Genomic DNA, 22,924 nt, shown 5'->3' on the forward strand with positions numbered 1-22,924 from the left:
GAAATGTTTCCAAGAGGCTGGAGGAAGGAAGGAGAGGAAGGTGTTGGGCACCCAAGGGAGAAGATGCTACTTGGAGGTCAGAAGTGGGTACTGCCCCTTGACTGGAACCTTGTAGCCTGCATAGCTCAAGCCCTACCCAATCTGGTGGCACTCACTGTTACCCCCCTATAGTCAGCACCTGTGCCAGTGTCCTCACCAGCAGATAAACAATGCTTCCTCCTCCATCCCCAATATGGCCTCTTGGCAGAACTTAATGGAAGCCAGCAGGCAGGGGATTCTCAGTGTGTCCCCCAGAGTGTCATGAGGTGCCTTCTAGCACTGATGAGATGCTGCAGAGGCATCAGAGAACCACCACACACCTCTTTGGGAGGTGCAGAAAGGAGCTAGCAGAAAACACACACACATATGAATTTTAGTTGTAGATGGACACAATACCTTTACCTTATTTATTTTTATGTGGTGCTGAGGATCGAACCTAGTGCCTCACCTGTCGTGACAGGCAAGTGCTCTACTACTGAGCCACAACCCCAGCCCCGACTTCTTTCTTTTAAATAATGGGCTGGTCCCCACTTTTCCAATATTTCCTTCTTTGCTCTTCTAGCTGCTTTCCAAATGATTAATGCTTGCAAATATCATTTGTCACTTCCAAATCAGAACTTCTCATCCCTCTACTTGAATTCTTGTGGATATCTTGTCTCCAGAAAACCTTCCTACTGTTTTCTTTCCTCATCTTAACCAACCCTACTGTCAAACACACTCGAGAAAGACAAGCCATTTATTTATTCAAAAAATAACCAGCCAAAAACCATCACATTCAGAAACTTAAAAATACACCAACATGAGTGCTTGTTTCTTGTGTGAAGCAAAGGGTCTTACTGTATGTCGTTTGCTGTTGAGCAGTTTTCTGACTTTTGTGAAGGTCAAGGGCTTCCCCGGAAAGAAAGCGCTCTGTTCAAGACCTGAACCCTGAGATAGAAGCAGCACCTTCTACCCCCTGCAAACCCAGAAGGTTGGTTCTGCTTGGGGTGTCATTTAGCCATTGTCACTTAGGCACCTAAAATGGATCTGATCCCTTTCTTCACACCTCTTAATGGTTTCCACTGCTCTCAGAATGAAAGCCAAACTCCTTACCTAGCTGCCTGAGCTGACCCCATCTGCCTTGCTCACATCTCCCATGCTTCCTTCCTTACTGAGCTCCCTTAACACTGGCCTGTTTCTCAAATTGCCAAGGCATGTTCCTCCTGGGGTATCCTTTAGGCTATCTTGTTCAGAAAACTCATCATGTGCCAGCTTTTTGCACCAGATCTGAGCACAAATACCACTTTTCAGAAAAGCCACCCTCAGTTTTGTTTTCCTCATAGCACTCACCACTGGAGATGTTTTTACTTTTTTTAAGAAATATTTTTTAGTTGTACACAATATCTTTTATTTTTATTTTTTAAATGAGGACCTTCCATATTTAAATGTATTTTTTTTTGAGAGAGAGAGAGAGAGAGAGAGAGAGAGAGAGAGAGAATTCTTAATATTTATAGTTTTTGGCAGACACAACATCTTTGTTTGTATGTGGTGCTGAGGATCCAACCCCGGCTGCACACATGCCAGGTGAGCGTGCTACCGCTTGAGCCACATCCCCAGCCCTGTTTATTTTTTATGTGATGCTGAGGATCGAACCCAGGCCTCCCACGCACGTGCTAGGTGAGAGCTCTACGCTGAGCCACAACCCCAGCCCAACTTTTCTTTTTTTTAAAGACATATTTTAATCATCAATGGACCTTTATTTTATGCATTCATATGCCTTGCTAAGAATCGAACCCAGTGCTGGGCAAATGTTCTACCACTGCATTACAACCCAGCCCATGCTTTTACTTTTAAATGTGCCTCGGAACAGCCACGAGAGCAGGGACCCTGGCCATCTTACTCATGGGCTGTATCCTTTTGCCTAGTGTTGGCCGACATGTAGTCATCCCTCAATATCCATGGATCCCACATCCATTGCTTCACCCAAACTTGGTCAGAAAACATTCAGAAAAATAAACAAAAAGACTTTTCTGTCTTTTTCCCCAAACAAGACAGCATAACAAGCACTTGCAGAGCATGTACTTTTTATTGGCATTTTAAGTACTCTGGAGACGACTTAAAATACTGTGCGAGGGAGGATGAGGGACTCCAGCTTCTACAGAGAATGCGGGTGTGTGTGTGTCCTGGAACCAATCCCCCGCAGATACTGAGGGACAACTGTATTGTGTGCTCCCTTATCTAGGCCAGGACTGGAGGTCACGACGGTAAAGAAGGCACTAAAACTACACATGCTCCACACCAAACCACTGCCAAATTTGCTCGGCTCACGGGCTCCCGGCAGAGTAAGGAACCCATCTTTCTTTCACCCATTCCACCTCACATCAGCAAGTGCTCCTGGCTGTTGTTCCAATCAGATCTCAATTCTTACCACTACCCATGACCCCTCCACCAGGCTCTTCCAAGGACCGCCCCAGCACAAGTCCGTGGGGTCAGCGCGCACTGCCCTTCCGTCCGGCTGGGTGGGCCCCAGGGAGCTGGCCTCCTAGCGCTTGCCTGGGAGGACCTGGTGTCTCCGTTTCCACCCTTACGCTCCCGCCCGTTCACAACCAGTAGCCAAAGGGATCTTTTCAAAACCTAAGACTCGGCCCACCGATTCTTCTTCCTCGGCGACCCGCTGTTCCTAAACACAGTGCACCCGGCGCGGCTCCGGCTCCCCACGGTGGGCTCCCTAGGCCTCCCTGGGCGGCAAGTCCCGGCGGGCCTCAGGGCCTCTGCACCTGTTTCCTGGGAAAGCGTTTCTCTTTCCTGTCACCCTAGTGCTCGCTGGCTCACCCATACATGCCTTCGTCTTCCTTCAGGTGCTGCCTACCACAAGCGAGCACACGTGCACATGCGCCGTCGTCACTCGACCACGTGGCCGAGAGGTGTCGCCTCCCGCCGCACCCCAGGCCGGCGTTCACGTCGGCGCGGTGGCTCTGCGCAGGCGCGGCGCATCACGAGCCGCCCGCTCCGACTACAACTCCCAGCGGGCAGCGGGGCGCTGGCTCGCGCAGGCCGCCGTGTTGGGCGGCAGCGGAAAGATGGCGGACGTGGCCGTGGGCAAGGACAAGTGCGGGGAGCAGCGGCTCGTGTCGCTGCCCCTGTCCCGCATCCGGGTCATCATGAAGAGCTCCCCCGAGGTGTCCAGCATCAACCAGGAAGCACTGGTGCTCACGGCCAAAGCCACGGTGAGGCGGAGTGAGGGGCGGGCGCCCTTAACCGTCCGCCCCGCTGGGCCCCGCGGCACTTCCGGGTCTCCTGCGGCCTCGGTCTCTCGCGCCCCGCTTCCTGCCCTCGCCAGCGCGCGCTCTAGCGCCCGAGCTGTCCCGCCATCCCCTGCGTGCCCTCACCACGCCCCCGGCCCTCCTGCTCGCCGCACCCCCTTCCGCTCCCATCGTGCCCTGCGCTCCTGCCGTCCCGCCCCCGCCGCGCCCTGCGTTCCCGAGCCCTCCACCGTTTCCCGGTCCCTGCGTGCCTAGAGTTGAACGTGCGGACCGTCGCGGGTGTCCACCACCCCTCGCCCGGCCTCAAAGACTTGGGTCCCTCGGGTCGGAGGCAGCTCCCAAGGCTCTCCTTGTCCACGCCTAGGCGAGAGGGTCGGGTCGGCGACGTGTGCGGCCCCCCCGCCCCTCCTGGGCCCTGAGCGACTCGGGTCGACGCGCGCGGACCACAGCCTTCCCGTTCCCAGGCTGGGCCGCGTTTAAGTCACACGGCTAATTGCTTCAACTTTCTTAGGCGGCTTCCAGCCCCACTAACTCGGTGCGTGGTGTTTGGCGGTGAAGGTGGGCTGGGGGCGAGGAAGCGGAGGTCGGGGTTTTCCCCGTAGTGCCAGAGCTGTGCGTTTTTAGAGCCCAGCAAAATAGACATCCCTGGGTGTTCTTGTGAGGTGGCTCTCAAGATCTCCAGACACCAGAGGCCTGGGTGCTCGGCCCCTGGTAGGAAACGGTGTGGTACTCACATAAAAACAATCACCTTCTGTATACTTTGAAACCTGTAAACCACAGGGCAACTGCGATTGCATGTTCCCGTGAGATCTTGGGACTTTCATGTCTTCCTGTTCAGTTTCATGGTTAGTAATAAGGAACTTAGTTATGCAGTCACCTCTGTAATTTATTACTAACTGGACTGATGGACTAAAGTCTGACCTTTGAGGAAAAAAGTCTCAGGTTGTTGATTTAAGGTGGCTTGAGGATTGTGGGTTAGTTCCCAACATAAAAGAGGTGTTTGGGCAACACAGGATATGTCCATTTTTAGCTCCGAGTGCTTGATTCTATCTTTGCACAAGGGATTCAAATAGGAAGATAAAAATGTCTTCCTAATGCACAACTGTACTCTAAGAATGGAATCCTAACTAGAACGTCATGCTACATGTATGTATGTCAAAATACACTATGCTCTCATGTATATCTAAAAAGTACAACAAAACCGTGTTTATAGATGGACATGGTGGCACTCACCTATAATCTCAGGTACTCCCAAAGCTGAAGCAAGTTCAAGACCAGCCTGGGCAGTTCATTCAGACCCTTTCTCAAAAAGGATTAGGAGTGTCAGTGTAGACCTTTGCTTGTGCAAGGCCCAGGCATTCCTAAGTTGGATTAGTGTTTTTTTGGCTGTTTTGGGAATTGAACCCAGAGCCACCTGCATGCTAGACAAGCACTCCACCCTATATAGAGTTTTTGAGTAGTCTGTTGCTACCTATTTTTACTGAAGAGATTGAGGCAGGAGGGTTGCGAGTTCAAAGCCAGCCTCAACAATGACAAGGCGCTAAGCAACTCAGTGAGACCCTGTCTCTAAATAAAATACGAAATAGGGCTGGGATGTGGCTCAGTGGTCTAATGTCCCTGAGTTCAATCCCCAGTACACCCCACCCCCCACCAGAATAAAGAAAGTCCTATGATTTTAAAAGCACACTTTGACTGTTTCATTTTATTTTAGGAGCTCTTTGTTCAGTACCTAGCCACCTATTCCTACAGACATGGCAGTGGAAAAGAAAAGAAAGCACTGACTTACAATGACTTAGCGAATACTGCAGAGGAATCGGACACTTTTCAGTTTCTTGCAGGTACTTAATCTCTGAAACATCTGGTTAAAGGATCCCTAATCATTAATCATTTGTTGTTTTAACCCTGGTTCTGCTTGCAGTGAATTAGATTAGATCCTTTGCTGCTTTCTTCACGAGCCACAGTTTATCATGATCTGGGACAGGGAGATATTTCTAGTCCTTTATGTTTGAAGACTACACATTTTTTAAAAAAATATTTTTTAGTTATACATGGACACAATATCTTTGTTTATTCATTTTTATGTGATGCTGAGGATCGAACCCAGTGCCTCACATGTGTGAGGCAAGCATTCTGCCACTGAGCCACAACCCCAGCCCCCTAAAGACTACACATTTTTGTTGCGAAATTTATTTGTCCACCTAGAACAGTAATGAAGTCAATAAATGGGGAAGATGGTTTGCTGGGTAGACCCTCAACCCCTGCCACTGAAAGGAAACTCAAAAACAGAAACTAATGCTTGCTTCTATGGAAGAGGCCCTAGCTAAGAAAAAAAAGCTTGAGTCTGCCCTTGGTCTAGCCTTGCCCATCTACGGTAGGTTGGGCAGGGTTGCTCACAAAACCAGCACATAGAAACAGCATGGTTTACCTGGGCACAGTGGCACACACCTGTAATTCCAGAGGCTCCAGAGGCTGAGACAGTAGGATCTTGAGTTCAAAGCCAGCCTCTCAGCAAAAGCCAGGCACTAAGGAACTCAGTGAGACCCTGTCTCTAAGTATACAAAATAGGGTTGGAGATGTGGCTCAGGAGTTGAGCATCCTGATCCAATCCCCAGTTACTGCTCCCCCCTACCAAAAGAAAAAAGAAAAACAGTATGGTTTGCTGCTGGTGGAGTGGGAGCAGGTCTGTAGCATTGCTAGTTTCCCTGATGATTTATTTCATCTTGTTTTGGAACCTGTTCTAGAGGTCAAAATAGGAACCAGTTTCTTTGATTTCAGTTTGTACTGTTCTATTCTTAGTTTATCATAACCAGTTGCTGATGTCAGCTTTATGTTTTTAAGATATATTACCAAAGAAGATTTTAGCTAGTAAGTACCTGAAAATGCTTAAAGAGAAGAAAGAGGAGGATGAGGACGATGAAGGAAGTGACGATGATGAAGCGGAGTCCTAGACCAAGGAAGAAGGCTTCTAGAAATCACCTGGCCAGGACCCTCCTTGGTGACCCTCTTGCTCTGAAGCAATCAAATCACCATGTGGCTTTGGTCTCCCTTTCCAGAAATTTCCAGTACAGCATATTCCTTCATGACTAAAACTGAGCATCTCCTGCATCTACTTCATGAAGAGCTGAAGGGAAAATAGTGCAACTGCGGTCTGACAGGCCAACCTGCAGCTGAAACCACTGTCCTTTCCTTTGAACTTGCAGACAGATTCTGACAAGCTTCTGGATAAGCTGTGGATTTATGATTTATATTCTGAAATTCTTATAAGAACTGGATTTAGTTTCAGCTAAATATGTAGTTTATAGTCATATGCTTCCTTTCAGTTATGTATTTTTATAAAATTTGACTATTTGTTCAAATTTTATTTTTTTATTGTAAAGAAATATACTTTTTCTTTTCTATTAAGGTCTGTACATATTTTTACAGTAATGTGCTTTGTGGAACTAGTTTTAGGACTCATTTGTTCTAATCCTTTGCTTACTACCTGAAAGTTTTGTAAAATTTAAAAGCAGGCATTTCTTTATGGGGCTGTGGCTCAGAACCAAAAAACAAAAACCCACTTTTATTCCCAAAGGTAAACTCCCAGATTATCAAATGAAATGCAGAAATACTGCCTCTGCCTTGGAATACTGTCCTTATAACCTACATCCAGTAAAATCGCCCTTTTTGGTTTCAAGTGTATGAATTTTGACAAATGTATGATTTGGGGGATTTTATTTAAGACAGGGTCTCATGTTGGCCAGGCTGGCCTTGAACTAGCAGCTGGAACTGTGGGCACCTACCACTGTACCAGCCACAAATGCAGATTTGTAGCCAGTCAATACACAGGATAGTTCCATCACCCAAAGGCTTACCCTGTGCTGCCTATAGTTGGTCTATCCCCTACTCTCTGTACCCTCTGACAACAACTGACATTTCTGTGCCCACCCCCTTTTTTGATACCAAGGGCACTCAACTGCTGAGCCACATCCCCAGCCCTGTTTTTATATTTTATTTAGAGACAGGTCTCACCGAGTTGCTCTGCACCTAGTTGTTGAGGCAGGCTTTGAACTTGCAATCCTTCTACCTCAGCCTCCTGAGCCACTGGGATTAGAGGCATGTGCCACCACACCCGGCTCCTCATGTTTTAAGTATTTAGAAATCCACTTCTGTCGAGTAACCATCAGAGTTAAGACGCAACACTTCTGTCACCCTCTGGACAATGCCCTCCTGGTCAATCCACCACTTTACCCTTGCAGCCTCTGAGCTGTTCCCAGTTGAAAACTTTCTGGAAAGGGCCGATAGCCACTGCTCAGCTCTGTTATTATAGTAGGAAAGCAGCCATAGATAATATGTTAAATGGAAAATAATTAATGACTATTTCTGGACCCTGAAATACGAATTTTCTATAATTTTCACGTGTCATGAAATATTTGGATTTTCTTTAACCAGTTAAAAACGTAGGCTGGGGCTGGGGATGTGGCTCAAGTGGTAGCGCGCTCGCCTGGCATGCGTGCGGCCCGGGTTCGATCCTCCGCACCACATACCAACAAAGATGTTGTGTCCACCGAGAACTAAAAAAAATAAATATTAAAAATTCTCTCTCTCTCCTCTCTCACTCTCTCTTTAAAAAAAAAAAAAATGTAGGCTGGGTGTGGTGGCACATGCCTGTAATCTCCATAGCTCCAGAAGCTGAGGCAGGAGGATTGTGAGTTCAAAGCCAGCCTCAGCAACTTAGCGAGGCCCTCAGTAACTCGGTGAGACCCTGTGTCTAAATAAAACACAAAAACAGGCAGGAGATGTGGCTCAGTGGTTAAACACCCCTGGATTCATTCCCCGGTACCAAAAAGTAAATAATTACATACTATATAAGAAGGTTTCCTCCTCATCTCTACAGCCTCCTTCCTCGTATCAAAGTAATTTCATGAAGATTAACACCTTTTTTGTCATTAGTGGAAATGGAATTGAAATCCCAGACTAGACTTTTCGTTGAACCATGCAGCTTAAGAAGTAGTGTTTCCATAATGGGGAAGGTTCTCAGTTTAACATTCAAGGCCCATGAGACTGATCTCACTCTATTGTAGAACTTTCCTCCATTGACTTTCATTTCCTGCTGATACAGGCTGCTTATCCAAATAGAGCAAAAATGTCCACATGCAAGGAGTTCTTTGGAATCCTTTCCAAATTCATTTAACATTAACCATCATGCACTGCTTTTACATTTAGGTCGCTCCAATCAGATTGTGACTGCCTCTAGCCATTCAATAAATGACAGTGAACAAGAGATTTTAATAGGTCAGGCCATAGTAAGTATATTGTAGATTGTGGGGCGCCACCCTGAATGCCCCACACCTTCCAGTCCTGAAGCATAAGGCTCTGACCAATCACTACATTTCTTACAGCTCAGATGATAGTAAGATGGGTCTTCAGGTGTGTCACCCTGAGATTGAGTTTTACTCACCTGTCCCTTGTAACCCTGCCCCTTCTGTCCTTTTTTGGATAGAACTTTCTAAATAGCCCCCCCCCCCCCCCAATAAAAGCCCACTTCCAAACGTGCTCGCTCTCTTGCTCTCCCTTTTGGGGAGCTTGAGGCCGAGAGTAGAGAAACTGGCCTGAAGCTTGTGTAAAGGTAATTTGTGTTTGTTTTATTTGGTGTCCCTGCAAACTCACTCAAGCGATCTCAAGTTCAGCTGCCTGTGCAGGTCGGGGCCGCATAGATCTCTTATCAATTTGAGTATTCTTTGGATTTTGACTAACATGTTCCAGGGCTGGTGGGCACAAAGGTACTTTGTGCAGCTTTCTTCTTTTGGGTGGTACTAGGATTGAACCAAGGGTGTTCTACTACTGGGCTATGCCGCCAGGCCATTTTGAGACAGGATCTGACTAAGTTGTCCATGCTAGACTTGAACTTGTGATCCTCCTGCCACAATCTCCCAAGTTGCTGGGGTTACAGGTGTATAGCACCATGCCCAGATGTAGTTTTTTTATTTGAGTAGTAGTAGTACAGGGTTCTAGATACGTTAAGAAATCACTACATCTTGACTGTGTTAAAAAATAAATAAATAAATAAAAAAGAAAAAGGAGACCAGAATGTCAAAAGTAATAATTAATTCAATAATGGATTATGGTAACTTAAATGACAAGATATGGCTTGTGGGCTGGGGCTTGGGCTCAGAGGTGGAGCACTTATCTGGTACATGTAAAGCCCTGGATTTGATCCTCAGCATGACATAAAAATAAATAAAGGTCTAAAATAAAGTCTACCCACAACTAAAAATATTTAAAAAAACAAACAAAAAAAAACACAAACCCAGTGGCCTGCTTTAGCAAAGCATACATCCTAGGGATTTTCAGCTGTTGGCTTTCTTAATCCAATTCTCTTTTCCTGTCCTCCTAGCACCACCTATTCTTCAGTATAGATAGAAGAAGTCAAAAACAGCCCAGAATGAGACCACCAGGAATTTCAGAGCAGCATGGAGGTGTGTGAACAGCCAGGGTGAGGGGTAAAGGGACTTACCAGCAAGAAACAAGAACAGTTTGGGCCCCTTCACTTTGTCCTTCCTCCCTGGCTGCTGGTGTGGGACCACGTAGGTCTCCTGCATGCTGCGTTCACCCTCACTCCTGTCCCGCTCAGGTCCTCAGGTAATGCTTGGCTCTGCCAAGTCCATTTATCAAGGAAGAGCCCCCACAAACTGTGTAAGAGGGCTCTGGACTTCCTCCCTCAAGGCCTGTTTCGACCTTGAAATCGGACTCAGCACCTGTGCGCAAGGCAGCGCCCACAGACAGACTTCGTGAATAACTGGAGATTGTTGGAAGAGGCAGCTGTAAATACGAGGAATTTTATTTAATTTTTGCTGACATACTATGAGGCAAAACAAAATCGACACCATACAAAATAACTTTATAAAATATCATTCACATCATATTTTATCAGATTTACAGCATTCTGTGCATGTTAGGGGTTATGTAAGGAGGTGAAAAAACACTATGCCAAACTTTTAATATTAGTTTATATACACACAGTAAGAAACAAAACAAGTAACTGTTAGGTTTTTCCATGAATTTATTGCAAAAATAGTGCAAACTACTTAACCTAGTAAGCTGTAAAAACAAACTTGAAAGGACCCAGCTAAGCTTAAACACAACAGGTGCTCAGTGTCTCAGCATTTAGCTTTCTTCACCAGTTTGTCTTGTCCATCCAGACCACCCCCACCAGTTCAGCCTGGGGTGAGTGCAGGGGAATGAAGAAAGGCGCAGGCTGGCTCCTCAGAGGCCAGGCCGACCAGCTGCTGCCACCAGCAGCACTGTAGGGTCACGCACTTGCCCAATGGCAATGACTCTATGAGGTCTGTGTTGAAAAACTAAAATGCCATGGTTTTCAACTTTGAGCTTAGAAATAAGGTCTCCAGCCTCTGATGACATGGAGAAGGGAATCGAGAGCAGCATGAACAGAAAGGATCCGCCACATTGCTGTCTGCCATGAACGTCTCACCCTTTCCTCAGGAGTGTCTGGGTACGGTACTCTAATGCAGGGCAACCTCTGAATCAGACATTGCAGTACGTTAAAAAAAGGATACTATACCTCGACAAGAGAAACTTTGAATTTTCTTTCAACAGTCTATTGGGGTCCAAAAAGCATATATCTAAACAAAATAACCAAAGCAAGACAAAATGCTACATGTAAAAGCTAAAGAAACAAAATGCAGCATATGCAGGTTCTTTTTCTTGAGGTACCTATATAGATTTTAATCACCCCCCACCCCCGCCCCCAAGTACTCTTGTTAGGGGAAAACAAAATGCTTCCTGGCGAGCCAATTGTAGGGCATTTATTATTACCGAGAAAGTGCAACAACTCTGATCTTTATATGCAGCATACTAAAGGATGATTTACTCTTTATAAAATATAGCTTATGTATCAACCTGATGGAAGTTAAAAAATTAAAAAACATTTAAACTAGAATTATTATTATTTTTTTTTTTGAGGTCCTACAGCAAAAAGCCTCCCAAATCAACTTTCAAAGTTTTGCCACTAAGGAATGTTGGTTCTCTTGTAAAATTCAGAGATCTCCTTAAAATAGTAAAACTATATACTACAGGAAAGTTCCCTAACTTTTATTTCTTGTTATAAAATCAAATTCTTAAGACTCCAAAATATTGTGTTACCTCCAAAGAATTAAAAAAGATTGCCATAGTAGGAAAAGTCTAGAATTGTAAACTGCCAAATATAAAAGTGGAAAGTCATCGATCTCCTATCTGATTTTCTTACTCATCAGGAAGCCTTCCTAACTTTGGAAACCTGCCTCCAGACAGCCGTGAGCCCACCCTTCCTCTGCTCCTGGTCATCAGCACCTGCACTGGGTGGGCCAGGAGATGGACCAGCAGCAGTCCATCTGCTGCTCATGAAGAAGCTCTTAGAGAATTCACCAGAGGAAGAGGGGCATGAATGGCTACACAGCGATGAAGAAAGTACTTATGATTTTTTTTTTTTTTTTTGGCCGCCCCTTCATTGGCACAGAAAATGAAGTGATAGCTTTAAATATATGCATAGAAGAATTTGGAATTTTTTAAACGGTAAATTTGCTTTTAGACATAATTTTTTCCCCTTCCACAAGAGGGTAGTTGGGATTCTGATGTACTGCAGCAGTTGGCTGGGAATCTATCAAATTCCATGGCCAATTGGGCTCTTCTCCCCATCTGCAATGTAATTCTATACTGATTTTTCAAATGCATTAGGGTTCAACATAAAAGGCACAAAATAAATAAAAATATTATTAAAAAAACGGAAACTGTGATTTCAAGTTTCATGTGGAGTCAACATCTCACTGTTTGGTTACTTTTTCCAATTTAATTTGACAGACTTAGTAATAGCACCCAACTGTTTAACTGAGGTAGATCCACATTGTAAAGAAAGCTGGGTCCCCTCTATTTTATCTCTAAACTGAAGATGCTTTTACAAAACATAAATCCGTTTCAATCATATGCAGAAGCAATGACAGGTGGCACTACCTGAAGAAAGCTTATAGAACATGAGCAGGTTTGCAAGTAAGACCTACACCCAAATCGTACTCTCCAGTAGTATAAATAAATCTCAGACTGGAGGGGAAAAAAATCAAACATTTAAAAAACAACCCTGAAAAAGTCTCTAGACTTTCAGAACAGGTCTTTTGGACTGACTGCCACAGAAATGAACAACGGTCCATTTTCATCAAACAAGGGCAATTAGCTAAGCCAGACCAGAGAGAATGCAGGGATGGGTTAGGGTGGGGTGGGGAGGGCGGTAATTACTAGATGCTTCCCTTTGTAACTTCAGAGAAAAACATTTGTTTATTTATGATATAGTGTATTGATTGGAACAGTTTAAACTCACTCTGCCTATCATTTTTGCATACTCTGAATCTCACAAATTTAGTATCTAATTAAGGCTTAATTTAAAGTGGCATTACCGCCTAGCATCACGCAAACACTGGACACCCTCATGACACACAGAATGGTATCAAACCAAAGATAATGACATGAAGCCTCAGACTGGATTTAGCAGGTACTATAATTTTATAATTAATTATACAATCCATGTAGCAAATGAAAAATCATACAGAGAGGCCGACGTATATAAATAATGGTGTTTATACAGGAACTGTCAATGTACAAAACAGCACTGCATGGTTTCCATATTGCAAGCACAAGACATGTTCACGCAGATCCACCGTGCAGGGACGACCGAGTCCAGGACAATACATGGAGTACTACCTGAAGTGAGGCCCTTTAGCTGCTCGACTTCTTAGAAAACAGTAAACTTCAAATGGTCATAATACATTTTGATTCAAAATGTCTTCTATAATGTGTTACTATTGGGTAAAATTAAGAAGGGGCAAGATCCATTATGGGACTTTTGAATTCATTTTTGGTTCTTTTTCAATTATTTTATAAAAATAAAATAAAACTAGAAAAATTGATAAAACTAAGGGCTAAAGCCCCTCAATACATATTAGGCAAGTGATCTTGAAGTGTACCGGAGGTAAGGAAAAATCTGGATTTAGATACTACATTCTCTGCTTATATTTAATGAGCTCTTAGCCACTTTGCTGCACAGAAACTTACAATTATTCTCTTAAAACTTTTTTAAAAATAAAAAACTCACTTGCCTCTACAGTTATAAAACATGAATTCATACCTTTAACAACTATTAAAATCCACTATCAAACTCAGGACTTGAATTTCAGTTTAATGCTAAACTACATACTTTAGAATCTTAGTCACATGGGTCTATTTGGCTTTGAAGAGGAACCAGAATTGTTAATGAATCACCCTCTCTGCAGCCAGTGACTCTGCCAAGGGAAAGGCCTTTTCCATATATTTAAAAAATAAACACGATGGATTCTGTCTCCAACCAAAACCCACAAGGTCATCCCTTGACAGGGACGGGTGGTTTTCAATTAGACCACTGACCAAGAAGCTGCTCAATACCTGGCTTGGAAAAGCTAGAGATGAAACTGCTCGTGGAAGCGGAGCCCTCTGTGCACAGCTCAGGTGACACCAGGCCCAAGTAAATGGTGTCCCCGAAAGTCACAAAACAGCAACAACAAGATAAGAACAGAAGGACTGAAGAGCACCTTACGTCTGAGGACGTCACACACATTCACAAACACATGATTCCAACTCCTGTTTCAACAATCTACTTCCATTACAACAGACATTCTTGCTGAGTCACCAAGGGAACAAAACCATCAGGCTTTGCTGATGGTCACGGTCAAGGCCTGACTAAGAGGTGGTCACACCAGTCTCCTAAAACCGCAGCAGAAGTGTGCTCCTCAGGGCGTAGGAGACGCTGGGGATGGGATGGCACCAGCAGCACCCGTGGGCCACCTGCAGTGGTAGACAGCCCACATCAGGTTGTAGCCTGGGGCTGAGGGTGGCGGCGCAGTAGCTGACTTGTCAGATGGCTCAGGCTTGCTCCCACTACAAACACAGCCCCAACACCACTCCAAAAGGACACTGAGAACCAGACTTCAAAGGCACAGAGTCTGGGACTGAGTTTCCAGACCCGGGTAGAGCCCGGAGGAAGACCTGGGGCTACCTGCCTCTTGGGTGGGGGCCTGCCCCACTCCGCCCTTCAGACTGTTCTCACAATCTCCGGGGTGCCAAGGAGCCTTGGTCCTGTGCACACAGCTGGCTCTGCCGGGCAGCCTGCATCACACCCCTGCCCGCTGCCAATGGGTGGCGCAGGTGTTCTTGGGATCAACTCACTGGTTTTAAGGACCTTGAAATTACAGAAAGAATGAGAAGAGTTAATATTTGGTGTTTCAGCTTTAACTCAGAACTATCTAAATCCAAGGAGGTTTTAAATGGGAGATAATCCAGCCTCCTTTCACTGCCCCCACTAAAAGGGAGAGGGACAATGTGAGGATTTAACCCCCAGTCACACCACCAAGGGCTCTAGAGACCTAACATATCTGAATTTCTCACCGTAACCAATAAGAAAAGTGTCAGCAAAAGCACCAGTGGTCCTCAGTGCCTTCCTTCAGAATAAGCTTTCCCCCACACCTGGAGTGGGAGAAGCCACCTCTGTCTCCTGGAGTCACGTGCAGAAGCAGGCAGACAGATCCAAGTGCAGCAGGGGCTGGGGCTGTGCATTTCTCTCAAATGCCCTGCACTGGACTCTGGCTAAAAACCCAAGGCCAACACAGAGGAGTCAAGCAGCCAAGGAGGCCAGTCAGGGACGTCACTGGCACCCAACCTAAACACCCATGCTTCCTGGGGTACAGAACAGTGTGAGGGCAGGATCCAAACATTCTCAGACTGTGAAGGACACTTAGCTCTTTCAGAATCGAAGCACCCCAGATGGCCCGAACCCCATCCCACCCCAACCACAGTGTTACAGGCAGCTTCTCCAGGGAATGATGTATCAGGCCACTCAGGGCCAAAGCCACGGGAAGCACAGAGCCATCTCCACACCAGACACACACAGTGGTGAACCTGTCTGTCACCTGTCCCTCAAGAATTCCAAATCCAACCAATGGAAGAGGGGCTCTGGAGTGACTGCAAAGCTCCAAGACCAGAGACCATGAGGAACCTACAGAAAGAAGCGAGGCAGGCCAGGGACGCGACAGACCCACAGTGCAGGGCGTGGGGACGACATTGCTGAGAGCAGAGTGGGTCCTCACTTGAGGGCTACTCAGAGGAACTGGTGCTCTGGGGCCAGACTTCCTGCAAGACAGCATGTTATAATCCCCAGGGTGGGCGGCAGGACCTTCCACTCGAGCTATGGTCTTCTCAAAGGACCCTGGGTTGGAACAGATCATTTTACTCTTAACCCTTAGTTCCTTTATAAATGGGGAGTGACAGAAATTCAGGATCCTGCCCTCTTTTGAAACTCTGCAACTATCTCAAAAGTGTCTCTTAAAAGAGAGCCGGTGTTAAAGCACCTTGGTGACTTTAGAGAGTGAGACTGGAGAGGAGAGCAGGCGGGGGAAGCCATTGTTTACCCATTTATAAGCAAGCAGAAAAAACAAGGGCTGCTTCCCTTCAACAGGAAAGCACAGGAGGCAGGACAGAGCACCCCCCCTCCCCCGCCCTCACGGCCTGGCAGAAGGCACTCCAACTGCGCAGGGAAGCCCTTCATTCCCTTTACACCTGGCCTCCCAGAGCACTAGACCCTCATAGCTGGACAGCGCTGAGAAGTCCCTGGTCCACTGCCACAGCAGAGGATGGGGGGATGCTGCCCTGGTCACAGTATGGCACACACATTTTCAAGCCAGAACTGAACAGAGAGATGTTCCAAATTCAGTTTACTCAGGCAACATTTTGGCTATTTTCAGTGTGGATAGCTACACTTAAGAGCAAATAAGAATCTACTGAAGTTTCAGAGGTAGCTTTTTATCTGTATCTGTTTTAACTAAAAGGTATTTAGAAACCACCTTCTGTTAGTGACTTGGCTAAGCCAATACATTCACTTGAGACAATAAAATGGCAGGACACATCCACAGAAGCAAAGTGGGGGCAACATGATGGCACTGATGTGACACACACACACACACACACACACACACACACACACACGCACGACCCGTTTGGGTTTGAAAGCTCCTTTCTGTATCTGATACTGGGAAGCCTGACCACAGACACAGTTATACATGGCGGCTGGAACATGTCCCTTGCATCCAGCAGAACACAATGTATGAGTAAGCACTGGGCTTCGGGTCTCTCTGGCATTAATGGATGCAGCCACAAATGACAGTCTGACATGACAGTGACCTTGTGGCTTTAAACAGACAGCTGGCCAAAGAGATGCAAGAGAGGCCCCCGTGGTCTGCTAATATGGGCCATGCAGATGCTTCTGCCCAAACTGTCAAAGGCTGGATGGAACAACAAGGAAGTACTTTGGGGAGCCATGACAAACAACAAAAAACTGAACAGACCAAGAAGTGTCCCAAAGGTTTACAGTCAGTCCTCTTGAGTTTGACTCTGCAGCCATCAGGAAAGCAGACGGAAACTTCCTGTCAGAGACACGAGAAAAGGAGGCTTGTCTGTCCTTCATGAATGGTCAAGACACGAGGCTAACGAGCAGGAAGCAGGGCAGAGGCCAGTCTGCACCACCCTAACACACAACACTGAGACGTGAAGCCAAGCAGCGTCCATCCTGTCTTCACATCATTTCTGCTACTACAAGTCTATTTACAATCATTTCAAACAAGTACAGCAGATGCAAAGTTGGACACAATAAAAAGAAGTTGTCAAAAAATCAGTGCAATTACTTGAGCTGAAAAATTTTCCTTACAAAAGCGTCAACATGCATGTAACAGGGACACCCCCCGTGACAGAGTCACATGTGCACCGTGTCCACATGGAAACACGTCACAGCAATGAGACTGCTGGCATGGCAGCTGGAGAAGGGAGGGCTTGAAGTATAAATAAAACATGTGCATTCTGCAGGGGAGGCCTGTGAACACTGACGAGGATCTGTTTCTACTTATTATACATTCCTTTTCTCATGAGCACAGAGATGAGTCAAAGAGAGGTCACAGGGGAGCTTCTTATGGCTTGTCGGGGCCACTGGGATTGTCCACTGTCTAATTAGGTCAACGTCTAAAGCACCTCCTAATGGAGCTGCCATAGGTGCAGGAGAATGCCCGTGAAGTCCCTTGGACCTGCCTGCCAGACCACAGCCGCACTGAAAGGCCCACCCAGTTCCCGGGAACCCCTGCAACAAGCTGAGTGCTACCACGACCCTGGGCAGCCAGGAGCGGCCACCAACCCCCAGAGGCCCCTGACCCTCTGGTGTCCCACTGCATGGCACATGGCTGGTGTGCCCTTGACATATTGTATCAAATATATAATTTGACTGAAAAACTGCCTTGTAAAAATAAAATTTAAACCACCCGGCAGATCAATGTGAAAACACACTGTTGCGTATATTAAAAAAACAATTCATCCAGAAAAACTACACTTGTGGCTTTCAAAAATAAAATCATCCAGCAACCTTGAAGGTAAACATTAGGTCATTTATAAAAGTTGGGGAAAATCATTTCTACCATATCAGGTACCATGCACTGGAATACCCACATCAGCCAAATCAAACCAGAGCAGAAAGGAAAAAAATAAAAAATAAATAGCAATATTTGCATTTAACAACAATAAAAACAACATACAACAACAATAAAACTCCCCCAATCCCGAATCCCGCTGCAGGAACTGAACCTAAATGTTTTTTCTAATGAGCACTCAGCAATGGGGCAAGCAGGGCCCAGAGCACCAGCTTGCTCGCTGCGGGCAGCCACGCCTGCCCTGGGGAGGGGGGTGGGGGCAGGCAGCAGGAGGCTTGGACTCTCCGGCCAGGGCCACCTGGTGATATGGAGAAGACCAAGCAGACCCTAGAATGGATGCCAGAAAGTGTGTACACAGACTTGTCCGTAGGAAACCCAGGCCAAGAGCAAGCGACCCCTTTCTAAAAGCACAGACACACCCACCCAGTCATACAAAGTTTTTCTGAGCAAGGAATCTGAGCTCACAACCACCAAGTGACAGGATGGTATCTTTGCTAATGTCACAGGGGGCTCTCCTTTAAATGGTCTCCTGGGCCTTGCATCACTTAGTATCACAGGGAGGAGCTGCTGAGCATGAGAGAGAGAGTGGTCAACGGGAGTTCACTAATGGTTTTTAAAAAGTGAGTGTTTTAAAGTATACTAGGAAGAGTCCCAGGAAGAATCATTGTTAATTGGCAGGCCTCTTCTAAAGAGATAAATCCCAGTTTTCCTTTTAGATGAATCCAGATTTCTACATTGTCATCTTCACATTCAGTTTGCTTAAAGCAAGGCACACCTTACTTAACAGTGGGGTGGGGACAAAGCCAGCGATTGAGCGGTCAGCCCTTAAGTTTGAACATAAGCATAGGAGCCCCAGGGGCAAGGAGCCACCTGGGAGCCAGCTTCCTGGGGCACGAGTGTGGGCAGAGGCGGAGGGGCACCGCTCCTGGCTTCCATGTGAACGGGGTGGGACTCACGCTACTTACTGCGCTGCCTCAAAACTTATGCCGATAATGGGGTTATTAAACAATTATTTACCTGAGAAATTGTGACTACAGCCATTTAAATTCTGAATCATCTGACACGTACAAGATATGCAGCTGACAAATGGGGACATTTGGTCTGTTAATGCTTTTAGTTTTAAAAGTTTTACAAAACAAGCAGAGGGTTATAAAAAAGTACCCTTCTTCAAAGAAAACTTATCCTTCAAAGTGATCAAAACAAGACTAAGCTAAAATACAACAAAACAAAACAAAACCAGGTCTGATTTCCTGCCAGCCTGTACTCTCTCACACCTCCTGGCTTTGCTGAGCAGGCCCTCCCTGAAGGTGCCCTGGGAAGAAGTCCTCAGAAGCCCCCGCCCCCCCCCCCAGCTACTCCAGAGCTGGCAAGTGATACCTTAAAAAATGCAGATGCCCAGCCACTCCCCAGAACCTGATTCAGGTTGTTTGTTTGTAGACAGCTCAGAATCTGCATTTGAACCAGACCTGCCCTTCTCTGACACCCAGATCCTGTTGCAGAGGGTAGAGAAACACCTTTGGGAAACAAGGTTCCAAATGTCTCTAAGAATGGCTGAAACTAAATTTCAGATTCTAAAAATTTACTAGCCAAAACATTCCCTCTTCAGCTTCAGTATGCCTGGTGAGCTCAGCTCAGTGTATCTGTGTCCTTCTGGAAGCGGGAAAAAGTGCCACTTGCCAATAAGACAACAGACAGCTGTAGTGCTTCTTAGAGCGGAGGCTGCTGTCACTTAAAAAGATTAAAAAAGATACAGCAAGAAAAGACTAATGTCATTAGTAAGAGACCCACATGCACACAGACACCCCCCACTGAGTACTCATCTTCACCGACCACAGCCACCTGTCACTGCCGCCAGCCCAGGCCCAGGCCCAGGATGCTCTGCCAGGGGCTCACCAACACTCCTACCACCTCTGGAGTGAAGGACAGGAACAGGTGGGTGCCTACCTCAGCATGAGGCACCACCTTTGGGACCCTCACTCCACCGCAGTGCCAGAGGTAACATCACATAGGGATGGGGAAGGGACATCGGCAGGGAGAGGGGAAACCTGCAGAGCACAAAGCAGCACAGGGGAGGCTTGTCCCCTTCCTTAAGGTCTACATGGAGCATGGGCATGATTCTCAGATTGCACACGAGGACAACAGGCCCATTCAGCACAAATAGCCACATCTGCTGTTACCTTTAAGCTGTCTGTGGCGTCACTCTTAGTGCAATGGTTTCTAGATTGGCAAACCCACATCTGGGGCCCTGGATACAAATCCCCACAGAGCGTTCTGTGTCCTCTGCTGGCATCTCCATGGGCGATCCTCCCAGGGCAGGTTCCACTGCCCTGACTGCAGCCAGGAGAGAGCTACCGGCAGCAGCTTTCCGTCTGTCTCAGTGCATAGATCCTATGAAACTCGCCTGACAAGACTGCACGCAGGGAGAAGTGCACTCTGATACATGAACTTGTTTCCCAGCGATGGAAGAATAAATAAACTCCATTTGTGCTTCATCGGCTGAGCAACACATGGGGAGGAGGCAGAGGGAGGGTGGCGAGTGACTGGTGGACACGCCGTCCCTCCCGGAGGTACAGGCCACACAGTCCACACTGGGGGCAGATGGCTGTCACACAAAGTCAGTTGCATATTCCTGTACTTAAGCACTAAGAGCCACAAGAGGTGGCCTGTCTCCAGGCTCCAACCTCCTGATATGCAAAACAGGTCACAAGAAGCACCCCGTAGTCAACAAAAGGAAAACAGCATCTACCTATCACATTAATACTGCAAACCAGATATATATATTCTTCTCTTACATTAAAGACATAACAGTGAAAAAGGATTGTACTGTATTTCTCACCACAGACCCGTATTCTTTAGAAACTTTGGAAAATAAACGTCACAGTCCTATAGGACAAATCTTATGATTAGACTGTCGGTATATTGTCTTTCTTCTCTTTTTAAATAAATTGTTATTAAAATGGCACTTATCTGCCAATCTCTCTGGACATGTCACTGCTGTAAACACACGTGGCCCTCCTTCTGCCACTGTACCTCGGCTCACGCTATGGGAGGTAGGCAATGGCAGAGCAAGACACACCTGTGGATGCCGCGCATGGCCACCTGCCCTTGGGGCTGAGCTTGTGCAGCCAGGCCACAAGCACACCACGCCTCTTGGAAATCAACTTCAGTGACAACACCAGAATGTTCAAGGCTTTAAAACCACAATTTTTTGTGTTGCTTTCACTCTCAGAACATTCACAGCTAGTTTGAGCCCATCAATTTCATAGAGAATTATGTGTTAAAAACAAGTAAATTGAATGACCAAATAAATTAAAAAATGTTTTAAAGCCCTGAGTTCATAGACTGGTTTTAGGATTTTTAGGAAACACGGGATTCTATTTTAATAAGCAGCCCATAGATTTTGGCAAACCATATTTCCTACGACAGTGGGGTCTCATACAGGTCTGCAGTTCAAAATCCAAGTTTGAAATCTGGGACGGAAGGCATTCTGGAAAATGGAGATCTGATAAAATCAATGACATCTCATGTTGGATGCTGGCTGTCACGGAGGGCTGGGCGTCTGTTGGTCTGAGTGAGGCTGGTCTCGTGTGAATCCAACTTGGTGCACAATCGCTGGACACTAGACACGTCAAGCAAAGTACATGGTGCGCAGCGTGTCCTGATGGACCTGGACCGCCTTGGCCAGGGCCTGGTGGTCTCGCCCGTTGCTCTGCCCCGAGGTATGGCTCCCCTCAGCACTGCAGGGACACAGGAGGGAGAGAGAACAGCCTTTACTGGACAGACACCTGGGGAGTGGAGCAGTGTGCGCGGGCACACAGCTGATGATGGCTTCAAGGCGCCATGTTGAGGGACCTGTGTGTTCAATGGGCCTAGGTGGCTGCTAGGATACCTGTCTATCAGAGGCAGTCCCTGCCCCAACGGGCACAAGACTCACCTATCGTGTTCTTTGTCTACCAGGTGGTACCTGGCCCGGAAGGCCACCAGGTGGGCATAGTAGGCTGGCGCTGGGATGGACACCGAGCGTGTGCAGCGCACGTAGGTGTGACACAGCTGGTAGGTGAGAATCTGCAGCTCGTCAGAAGAGAAACGATTGTCATCCCAGAGGACATGGTAGTGGGACGGCCTGCTTGTCCCCTGAAAGCAGATTATAGGATGAAATAAGCCAAATGCACTGTGAAATCTTCCCAAAGAACACTGCAATGATGTTAAAGACAAAAATTGATGACTGGCCCAGGTGGGTGTGTCCAGACACGGCGACAGCTCCCCGAGTCCCCCACAGCCCCCCAGAAGGCTGCCCCCCTAGAAAGTCTCTGGGCAGAAGAGAAGCCAGAGGCCTGAAAGTGAGGGTTCCCCTGTCAGGAGGGAAGCGGGGTGGGGGTGGGGGCACACAGCAGATAGAGGAGACATCTCGGAAACAGTGTGCCTTCACAGAGAAAGCTGTGGTGGGGGACGGGACCAATGGGACAGGCCATCTGCATCAGGAACCTGCATAGAGACCTTCGCATTCTCTACCTTTATTTTGTTCTTCTTTTTCCTTTCCTCATAAACAAGTTTCAAATCTGTAAAAACAGCCTCAGTTCTTAGGTCTAGCAAATGGGCTGCAGGTGGCCACACCCCAGGCTGCAGTCCTCCACCCGAGTGGTAAAGACAGTGTGGACGGAGGCAGGTCAGCTTCTCAATGGAAATGGCACTTTGTTGGCCACATGCATGTGTCCACCCTTGGCCAGATAGGAGTCTTTTCCCTGAAGGAGCCTGACAGGGTCACAGGAGATGGCCACTGCATCTCCTGGTGCCAGCACTCACCTGCAGCCTGCCCAATCAGCCAGCCCCCACAGAGGGGCTGCAAGGTCGGCCAGCCAGAGCTGCCTCTTCATGTGCCCTACTGCAGCAGCTTCCTGGTGGCCACGTGAACATTCAGGTCTCATTTTCTAGCTTGCTAAGCGCCATCCACAATATAGCCTCTACCCCCTCAAGTGCCCTGGCACTCACAGCTCCTTCTGCCTGGACCTCATTTCCTTCAAAGTGGAACTCAACTGGGGAAGCCCTGCTGGCCACTCCACATGGTCTACCCTAGCACCTCTGTGGTTCTTTCCTTCCAAGTGTCCGACATGGCCACAGTCTCCTGGG

The 22,924-nt window shown here is 46.9% G+C and overlaps 2 protein-coding genes across 7 annotated transcripts in view; one reads left to right on the forward strand and one right to left on the reverse strand.

Moving 5' to 3' along the window:
- The first annotated feature begins 2,093 nt into the window (after nt 1–2,093).
- Nucleotides 2,094–22,924, forward strand: part of CHRAC1 (chromatin accessibility complex subunit 1) — a 237,913-nt gene continuing 217,082 nt past the window's right edge. The window contains exons 1-3 of one of the 4 annotated variants that reach the window (XR_014018794.1): nt 2,094–3,816; nt 4,993–5,119; nt 11,531–16,629. Coding sequence is in view for 2 of the 4 variants with exons in the window: in XM_081266347.1 (XP_081122473.1) it covers nt 3,099–3,245; nt 4,993–5,119; nt 11,531–11,700 (444 nt within the window). In the remaining 2 variants the exon portion in view is untranslated. Of the gene's footprint in view, nt 3,817–4,992; nt 5,120–6,104; nt 9,737–11,530; nt 16,630–22,924 lie in introns of those variants that run through there. The other 3 variants (XR_014018795.1, XM_081266347.1, XM_081266348.1) reach the window with 3 other exon arrangements.
- AGO2 (argonaute RISC catalytic component 2) overlaps nt 18,922–22,924 on the reverse strand; it is an 87,635-nt gene continuing 83,632 nt past the window's right edge. For all 3 annotated transcript variants that reach the window (XM_081265626.1, XM_081265627.1, XM_081265628.1), the window contains 2 exons: nt 21,732–21,931; nt 18,922–21,534 (listed from right to left, as the gene is read on the reverse strand). In XM_081265626.1, coding sequence (XP_081121752.1) covers nt 21,426–21,534; nt 21,732–21,931 — 309 coding nt within the window. In that variant the 3' untranslated portion in view covers nt 18,922–21,425. The remainder of the gene's footprint in view (nt 21,535–21,731; nt 21,932–22,924) is intronic.

The sequence above is a fragment of the Spermophilus citellus genome, assembly GCF_964194105.1.
Source record: "Spermophilus citellus genome assembly, chromosome: 14".
In the NCBI taxonomy this organism is placed as follows: domain Eukaryota; kingdom Metazoa; phylum Chordata; class Mammalia; order Rodentia; family Sciuridae; genus Spermophilus; species Spermophilus citellus.